The sequence below is a fragment of the Cololabis saira genome, chromosome 10, assembly GCF_033807715.1.
Source record: "Cololabis saira isolate AMF1-May2022 chromosome 10, fColSai1.1, whole genome shotgun sequence".
NCBI classification, from domain to species: domain Eukaryota; kingdom Metazoa; phylum Chordata; class Actinopteri; order Beloniformes; family Belonidae; genus Cololabis; species Cololabis saira.
This window is the reverse complement of record NC_084596.1, coordinates 26,259,399-26,268,779: the sequence shown is the minus strand read 5'-3', so window position 1 is coordinate 26,268,779 and position 9,381 is coordinate 26,259,399. Positions and strand designations below refer to the sequence as shown.

The 9,381-nt window shown below is 41.5% G+C and overlaps 1 protein-coding gene across 1 annotated transcript; it reads left to right on the top strand.

Annotated features, from left to right (window-relative positions):
• Positions 1 to 465: 465 nt before the first annotated feature.
• On the top strand, positions 466 to 3,997 carry glula (glutamate-ammonia ligase (glutamine synthase) a). The gene is made up of 7 exons (XM_061732307.1): positions 466 to 611; positions 1,213 to 1,400; positions 1,492 to 1,653; positions 2,219 to 2,365; positions 2,448 to 2,575; positions 2,682 to 2,881; positions 2,968 to 3,997. Exons 2-7 carry the CDS (start codon positions 1,235 to 1,237, stop codon positions 3,278 to 3,280), a joined length of 1,116 nt encoding a protein of 371 aa, XP_061588291.1. The 5' UTR covers positions 466 to 611; positions 1,213 to 1,234; the 3' UTR covers positions 3,281 to 3,997.
• Positions 3,998 to 9,381: the final 5,384 nt, after the last annotated feature.

Sequence of the window (9,381 nt, the reverse complement as noted above, 5' to 3'; positions counted from 1 at the left end):
TATAAACAGAAATGTACAATATTTGTGACATAAATCGAAGTAACCGGATTGCACCAGATGGTTTTTCATAAAATTACATAAACTCAAATTTCATGTGATGCGCTCAACTGTTGATTTCCACCACACAGTGGCGCTGCGGACCCAGAACCCAAAAGTGCCCTAATCAGTAACTCGCACTGTTGCTCGGTCTGAACATTTTGTCCCACGTGATTGTCCATCTCCAACACGTGAGCAAGTTTTTTAGTAAAAATAGCTGAGAAAAGACCGACCACCGCTGTCAGATTACTTCTTTCATAATGTCCTGGCTTCAGCCGTGGCTCATTATACTGTTAGTTTAAATTCTGGGTAATTGTATTTCTTTATGCTGCAGCAGCACGCGGAGGTCTGGTGCTGGCGTGGGTGTCTCGTGCACCCAATGCTCGGCCTGCACGCGCCTTCAATCAGCTCAGTGGAGGCTTCGGCGTGACGTCATCGCTTCCTGCTCATATAAGCCCGGGTCGCGCATCAGTGTCGCTACTGGAGAATGAGAGAGACACAAGCGAAACACCACAGAACCAAACATTGGACCAGTCAGTCCTCTAGTTTTCATTTCCATTTTCTTCTGTCTCCAGGTAAATATCTTTTCCATGCATCTACTTTGGTTTTTTTTTTTGTTTAACTCGGTCGGGACCGCAGCTTTTACGCCTAGTCAGACTTTTTATTTGTTAAGAGAGTTTATTGAATGAATTTTAACATGTGAACTCGATTCTAATGCAAGCTATTCTTTTAACACTTAGGCATCAGCTAGTGGTCTAGTCTGTTTTGTGTATTTATAATGCTGTAAAGCTTTTAATCGTTTGTAGTCCGTCGGGTGCGCATCAACTACAATACAAACGATGCAATGCGGTCTCTTGTTAAGTAACCATGCAACAGTGAGGAGCAGGGACGCGTTTTAGTTTGTCACACTGTTGGATTGCCTGTATTTGTTTTTTCTTGTAATTCACGACTCCTTTGTTATCTAAAGATCCTTTTTTTTGGGGAAAAAAAAGAGAAGGCGGTAGAGATGTGTTAATGTCCTAAGCCGGGTTTTTTTCCACCCCATCCCCCCTCTGGAAGACAAACACATTGGTGCTGTTTTTTACGCGTTGTGCGCCCCCCTCTCTTTTTAAATGTTATGCAACACGTTGCCCACTGTACACCAGGATTTCATATCTCCTCTCCTTTAATTTGCAGGTGTCTTATAGTAGCAAAGAAGATGGCCATGTCCACCAGCGCCAGTTTGAGTAAAACTGTGAAACAGCAGTACATGGGGCTCCCTCAGGGAGATAAAGTCCAAGCCATGTACATTTGGATTGATGGTACCGGAGAGGGGCTCAGATGCAAAACCAGGACTCTTGATTTTGAACCCAAGAGCATTGAAGGTAAGAAAGGCGATTCCTAAAATAGCCAGTTGGATGGTACTTCATAAGTGTGATTTAATGTAATGCAGCTGCCCTCTTCATCCTTTTTCAGATCTCCCCGAGTGGAACTTCGACGGCTCCAGCACGTACCAGTCTGAGGGGTCCAACAGTGACATGTATCTGCTTCCTGCAGCCATGTTCCGTGACCCATTTCGTAAAGATCCCAACAAACTGGTCCTGTGTGAAGTCCTGAAGTACAACCGCAAACCTGCCGGTAAACAAAGAGACCCATTTTCAGTAAACTTTTCATAGCGCATCGTCATTTTTCAGACTGTGATGTAAGAAGAAGCATTTTAATAGGGTTTTATTGCTCTACAATTAAGAAAATCAGGCAGCTAAATGCAGTTTCAGTAGTGTAATTGAAGAAATTGGTGGTACTAAACCAATAATCAGTGACTTAACTGATCTGGTAGTGCAAATGCTTTCTTTTTTAGCGTGTGTAAGTGTTGGTTGAGGGGAGAGGGATGTATAAAGGTCGTTAAATCTGGATCTAGGCAACTGTAAAAGCTGTAGTCTACTTTAATTTAAAAAAATTTTGACGTCACATTCTGATTTGAAGTAGGCTGCCATCTGAAGCTTGGATGCCAACATATTGATAAAGAAATGGTTCAGCAGAATAGTTATTGGATTTTGGCAAAAATTATTCAAGCCCTGAATATAGCTTTGCATTATGGCCGTTATGATGAAGGAAATGCAAGCACTTTGAACATGATTAGCAAGTTTCCTGTAACTAGACTTTACTGCATTGGTCTTCTAATCTAATCTTCTAATCTCTGCAGAAACCAACCTTCGGATCACATGCAACAAGGTGATGGAGATGGTTGCAGAACAGCATCCCTGGTTCGGCATGGAGCAGGAGTACACCATCCTGGGCACGGACGGACATCCATTTGGCTGGCCATCTAATGGTTTCCCTGGACCACAAGGTGAGCATCTGATGTTTTTGCGTGATGTCCTTCTTGCATGGAGAACGTTGTCGGGGAGGTTTGACACTTTGCACCTTTGAAGGTCCATACTACTGTGGTGTTGGGGCTGACAAGGCCTATGGTAGAGATATCGTGGAGGCCCATTACAGGGCATGTCTGTATGCTGGAGTCAACATCTGTGGCACTAATGCAGAAGTGATGCCCGCTCAGGTAATACTAAAAGCCTGAAATGTTCGGACTTTAAACCTTTATGGTTTTCACAGCCAGTTGAGTGTCAGTCATCTAATGGGTTTTTGTTTGTTATTTTTGTTTTCAGTGGGAGTTCCAGGTTGGACCTTGCGAAGGGACCAACATGGGTGATCACTTGTGGGCAGCGAGGTTCATCCTGCACCGCGTCTGTGAAGATTTTGGTGTTGTTGCATCATTTGACCCCAAGCCCATCCCAGGCAACTGGAATGGTGCAGGCTGCCACACAAACTTCAGCACAAAAGAGATGAGGGAAGATGGCGGACTGAAGTGAGTGGCAAAAGGTCCATAGGTGCTTGTCAGTTTGTCAGTAAAGCCTCTTGCATTTCTGTAACTATTGTTACTTATGCTTTCAGAGCCATTGAAGATTCCATTGAGAAGCTTGGGAAGAGGCATCGCTATCACATTCGTGCCTATGATCCCAAAGGGGGGCTCGACAACGCTCGCCGTCTCACTGGTCATCATGAAACTTCAAACATCCATGAATTCTCTGCTGGCGTGGCCAACCGTGGTGCCAGCATCCGCATTCCTCGCACTGTTGGTCAAGAGAAGAGGGGCTACTTTGAAGACCGCCGTCCCTCAGCCAACTGCGACCCGTATGCAGTGACCGAGGCTCTGATCCGCACCTGCTTGCTGAATGAAGAGGGTGATGAACCATCGGATTACTAAATGTTCAACATTTGGACTGACCACACAGCCCCGCTGTCTCCCAACTTTATATTTTCTTTGAAATAGTACTGTATCTTTTTTTTTTTTCTCTCTTCCACTGATGTGTTTTGGTTTTTTTTTTTAACCCACATTTTTAATGGCTTAAAGTTGGCTGGTCAACTTAAAAACATGACAGTAAGGTACATATACAGCTATTGGCTGATAATGTCAGCATATACGTCTTTAGGAGGGATTAGCTTTTGTAACAGTTTTATAGCCCATATCATTTCCTTTTTGTCCTTCTTTTGTCTATTGCTGACTAAAATGAACTTAAGCACAAGGACACTACAGGGTAGGGCTGCTACGGCTGTACGACATGTGTAACTTAAAACAAACTCGCTAGTTTATGTACTGTTAATTGTTGACCTTACTTTTAACTATTGAGTCATCAATGTTACTAACGCTGTCATTTTATCAAGTGTCTATTTTTAAATGGCAATGTTTGTCCCTGGATTCTGATACACGGGGTCCACTTGTATGGTACACTTTGTAGATGTCTGTACCCAGATGTAAGTTGTTATAATGTGGATCTGTCCATTATGCCATTTGTAGATTCCTCAAGGAGTTTTATCCTTTTGTTAACTGAGATATTGTAATGCACCTGATCTGGTAGAACATCCAAGTTGACTAAACTTGGTGTTTTTATTGATACATTTAAAACTTTTATTTTTATCACAACATGGCTCTATGACTCTTGACTCAATATTTTGTTCATGGGGTTTGTGCTCCGGGGGAGACCAAGATAAGAGGGAGTGCTCACATACATCCAGGCTACGGGGGTCATTTATTTTGGCTTAGCATGAAGGCATATATTCAGCCTGGCTCTGGCGTACTCAACTACTCTCACTGTTCTCTCATGCTGAGCTAGGGTAACTTTTTTTTTTACCTATGGTATTCATACTAAATTTAACTGCTTGCTTTAGCTTTGCAAGCGGAAAAAAAATACATAAAGGGTAATGGGATGATGCAGGATGAGCTGTCAATCTCCCTGCTGGGAAAGTGTCATCTTTTTGTTAAGCCTCGTAGATTTGATAAGTCATAACGAGGAGTTTCAACACACTATTTTATCTTTAACAAAAACAAAAGGCTGTGCACCATGTGGGACCTGGTGTTTCTAGTTGGCTGTAGGGGGAGTTCAGGATCATCTCCAGATTGGAAGCACAACTGCTCACATTTGCTAAAGCTGTTCAAACAGCTGTTGCAGCAACACGTGACTGCAGGCACTGAGCACCTGTAAGTAACTGGTAAAGTCTCCATGCCCAGAGCTCTGCAACAACTTTAGTATTTTTCTGACCATGTAGGTGGTAACTGGAACCTGGTGTGCTCACAAGACAGTTATTAGTCTGTCACAGACATGGCTCAAGGCCAGTCTTAAAAGTGCTGTGTTATAACTTTCTCCACAGTACCACTTATTGTGATGGTAGAGGACTAGACTTTTGTCTGGGAAAGCATAAAAGGGCTTTTATGCTACGACTCAGTTTTAAGCTAATCTACATTCAGTTTATGCCAATAGCTGCAGTCTTGTCCAGTCAACTCAAAATGTAGTTTTTGCTGATACCAAAACATACACCGTGTCCCCGTGAGAAGTCTGTTTTGGTGCAGACAGAACAAGGACATATTTGAGTGAAATTTCACAATAAGTTAACATCCTCATTTCATGGGTATAAATATGTACCTCGAGAGTTCTCTCTCTGCTGGGGGATGGGCCACATAGTTTACTTCTGAGACCTTTCCCCTATTTTTCGGCTGCCTTCACAGCACAGTCAGCCGACTCCCTGATTGGCGTTGCTGAGGACAAGTTAACCAATCATAAAGCGAAGGGCAGGTTCAGTCGTGTGTTACAGGATGCTGACAGGCATGAAGCCAAGAAATGTACTTAAACTTTTCCTTGTTTTTGTTCTCCCTCCTTCGGGCACACGTGGAGCCTGTTTACCCTCCACCTGTTTTGTGCACGTCATTGCCCGGTTCTCCGAGACTTTCCCACATACTGTCATAGACTTGAAAGCAAAACACACAGACAATGATGCTTGGGGAAAGCAAAGTATAAAACTAAGCTTCAGTACTTTATTTTGTATATTTTTTGAAAATGTTTTCTGTTGTGTAGCTTCTGAAGTGGTGGATGAGAAGTTGAGTCACTCTCGCGCACATGGGATCCCAGCAAAGACTACACAAACAGCCGCTGACAATAACACTCAGCCCTGTGCAACTGGCAGTACAAAAACAAACTGGAACACTTTGTCCTTTTCCCCAAATCAGTCATTTCTGAGTCAACTGTTTCAATATGTTTTATCATTTCTATTTGGACCCACTGATTATAAAAACAGCAGTCAGTCATTTTAACTGCATTTATGTATGTCAGAAACAACACTGTTGTATTTGGCTCGTAATCTGCTTTTCCTTTCCACTCGTTCATCACATGTGCTGTAACGCCATACCAGGATGTGGGGAGTACCACCCTGCTACGATGTGTGAAAGCCACTTAATGACATTCAGTCAGCAAGAAAAATCCCTTCCACTTCCTCGCCTTTGAAGCTCATTTAGAACGTTTGATTTGCATGCAGAATCTAAACCTCCTTCTGCCTGGGAAGCTCAAACGATGGGGATCCACTGGACAAAGGATGCGGAGGGATGCTGCCCTGTTGCTATGACAACCACCGGAATGTACAGGCTGGAACTCGGTGGTTCTTGTGTGGGGTGGGAAGACAAAAAACACATCCATGTTATGTAAGGAGAGGGAAAAAAATGAAATGGGGTCTAATAATTGGAGCTGCACAAAAACCCCTCGGCTAAATGCAGCTTTAAGATTCTAGTCAGCTTGTATGTACCCACACTATGCCATCAGGCAGTGGAGATGAATGCAAACTTTTCTTTTTTTCTTTGCATTTAATCCATTTTAAAAGTGATGGAATTCTGTAATCTAATGTTAAACTACATGTAGATCAACAAGATAAACTACACATAAACTGAGCATTTGTTATTTCGAGAGGTTGCAGCTTTCTTGTCAAAGCTTGTCTGCTATAATCCTCATCATGTATGCTATGTTGTTGTGTAACACATCATGCTGGTTCAAACCAGTACTTGCTCTTATAACAGCAATGTAAAATAGACCAAGTGAAGCTTGCATTAAACTGGCGACTTGCAGGGGACGAGGGAGTGATGAAATTGCACAATAGCTCAGAAAGAAAACCGTGGCTTCTTGTTTTGGCCAAAAAGCTGCACGAGAAAACTGCAAGACATGTCTTGGTGTGTCTCATTGCTTTTTTAAAATGTATTTCCCAAGTAAAGAAGCATTGATAATCCCATTACAAAGCAGAAAAGAACAAAGCTCACATTAAATTCCTGCCTACCTGAATTGCAGTCTGAATGTTTTTTGTGAAAAATAGTGACAAACCCTTGGTGTTTGCTTGAATATGGTTTCATCAGTATTTAACCCTCACAGTGCCTTAAATTTCACCCTTTAAATGAGGGTTAAATATAGGTTAATGGTCTGGATTTGAACCATATTCCACACATATTCTCACGTTCATTTACAGTGAAATTGTTGGCAATCACATGTGCTCAAATTATTTCCCAGAAACACTTAGGCTACTCTTCCCACCCTTGCCTGCGGTGACAGACAATAACACCCTTCGGGATGTTTTCATCAACTGCAATGTCCACAGAGAAAGAAGCTGGATCATAGTTAGACTATCCAGACTGGCTGAGCACTCTGATGATTGGGCTGATACGGTGTCCTTCTGTCAGCCAAGCTTTGCTGCGCCATGATTGGTCCTGCTGTTACATATGACACAGTGACATAGTTTCACCTGAGCTCCTGAAGCAGAGGTACAGTCTGTTCTTGTTTTTGCATACAGTAGACAGCCACAACTGACGGAAGTGTATTTGTTTTTCCTTCCAGCGCAGCTGCACAAATGCTGGTGAAATTAGCAGCAAAGGAAAAGTTTGTTTTTGATTTCTCTTGTGAAATGTAATAAATGGTTTTGCTTGCAGCAACACTACAAATAACATGCAGATACAAGCTCCATTGTTCATAAACCAACATAGTTTCTGCATTTAAAAGATCAAGGTAATTAATCCTCCTGGCTATAAGGGGTGTTGGCTCCGTGTTATGAACTGCACTACCTGACCTGGTTGAACTCCTGAGAAGATCCTGTAACAACATTCATTTTTACTTTGTAAACATTTTAAACTTCCACCTTTCTTCATACTCATGTTCGTCATTGTTGCTAAAACAAATGATCCATTCTATCCATCCATGGAATTTAAAATGGACCAAATGTACTTTTGCAGTCTCAGCAAACTAACTGTTGCAGTCACAGACAGTTCTGCCGAGTTCCTCAACTGTTTCAACTGTCTGCTCTCTCATGACTTGGCTGGCTGAGTAAATGGCCAGATGCCAGTACTCTTGCAACTCTTAATTCACAAGAAGTTCTCCCTTCCCCCAAGGACCGCCTACTGGTTTATCTGGATGGGCTGTCCCTTCGTACACAGAACAAAGGATGACCTGCAAACCCCCACAAGCCCAGTTCACTAGGTAATTTTCCATTTCCGAATAAGTCCATGCACAAAAAAAAAGAAAGAATTGTACTAACAGAAAATAATATAATTAGGACAAGAGTTTTTGCTCAGCACAAAACTACATTAGACCTGCTAAAAGAGCCTGCATGGTGGAATGTAGTGTGAAAATCAAATCCCTGACATCAAAAAGGGTTGGCCTAAACAGAGTCCATATGACCAGCATTTGGCCTTAACTGGGAGTGCTTTCCTAAATTCATGCAGAGCAAAAACCTGTATTTTCTTTGAGTCTTCAGGCCATTTCAAACTCTTTTAACAAATGCTGCAAAGGAAGGAGCCAGTTTAAATGGCTTTTTAAATGAAGATATAGCTGTGGCTGTTAACATACTGGGTGCCAAAAAAACTTAACCCGATTAAAGAAATTAAAATATTTTCAATTTTATTCCAGAGAGAGTGTAAGAGAGAGATTTGGTTGAAAGCAGTAACAACAACATAAAATATCTAGCTTTTAAGTCAAAATAATTTATTTATATTGTAAAACACACAGAAACCAATTTTTCTTTAAATTATTTTGGTTCGATTCTTTAAGAAAACAGAAAATAAATGTTGTATATTTGTATGCTGCGGTTTTTAGCAGAGTAAAGAGCTGTGTGATGCTTTCAGTTGCCTCTCACATGGAAACAATTAAACTAAAACTGTTTAAAAGATTGACCCAAAAGTCAATGGACGCATCACGTGCTTAAAGTGCATCACTCGTTTAGTTTAAGTTAATTTATTCATTTATGTAACAGCAAGCGTAGTCAACCACTGGGCCATGTATTAGCTTGCCCGAGTACATTTCGACATATTAAGCTGTGAAGACTTTTTCTGTTCATTATGTAACTTCTTTCAGCTCCTCCTTATTTTGTTCTTGTTTTCACTCCGTTCTCATCCTCCATCAGATCCGTCTCTTACTACTGATGACTTATCTGCTTCAGCTGCACTGATTAACCAGACCTGTGGGTTCCACTCTCCCATCCCCATAATGCCAAATAGTCCTAGCCATGTCAAAGGTCCAGCCAGGATTTTTTTCCCTATATATACCATTTGGTTGCAGTTATGGAATGTTTATTTTATGTTTCCAACTGCCAGTAAGTGACAATAAAAGGGTAACGTTTTTTGTTGTGTTTGCATAATTGTATAATAATTAAGTTGTGTTATAGCACAACTATAACATTTTAATGAGGCCAAAAACAGCTGGAAACTAGATTTGGATTATATTAGATTGACCGGCTAGGTCACATCCAGCACTGTCAGAGATATGGAAATGCACAAAAAGCGTCTCCATAACACTTTTACAATAAACTGGATTATTGAATCCCCTTAAAAACCACCTCATGAATATGTGGGAGGCTTTTTTGAATTAGAATCATTTCCATTATGTAATTTATTTTTTGATTTAGATTTTTGTAAATTTCGGGGTAATGGAAAGTGACTATAAACTGTACTAATGGCCCTTTCGCACTAGTCCCGCCTCAGCTCGGTCCTACCCGCCACGGCCCCGTCTT

Bases quoted from the DNA above. Each gene is read 5' to 3' on its own strand.
- glula (XM_061732307.1), top strand. From the start codon at position 1,235: ATGGCCATGTCCACCAGCGCCAGTTTGAGTAAAACTGTGAAACAGCAG. The intron at 1,401-1,491 runs GTAAGAAAGGCG...ATCCTTTTTCAG, and splicing joins TGAACCCAAGAGCATTGAAG to ATCTCCCCGAGTGGAACTTC. The intron at 2,366-2,447 runs GTGAGCATCTGA...GCACCTTTGAAG, and splicing joins TGGTTTCCCTGGACCACAAG to GTCCATACTACTGTGGTGTT.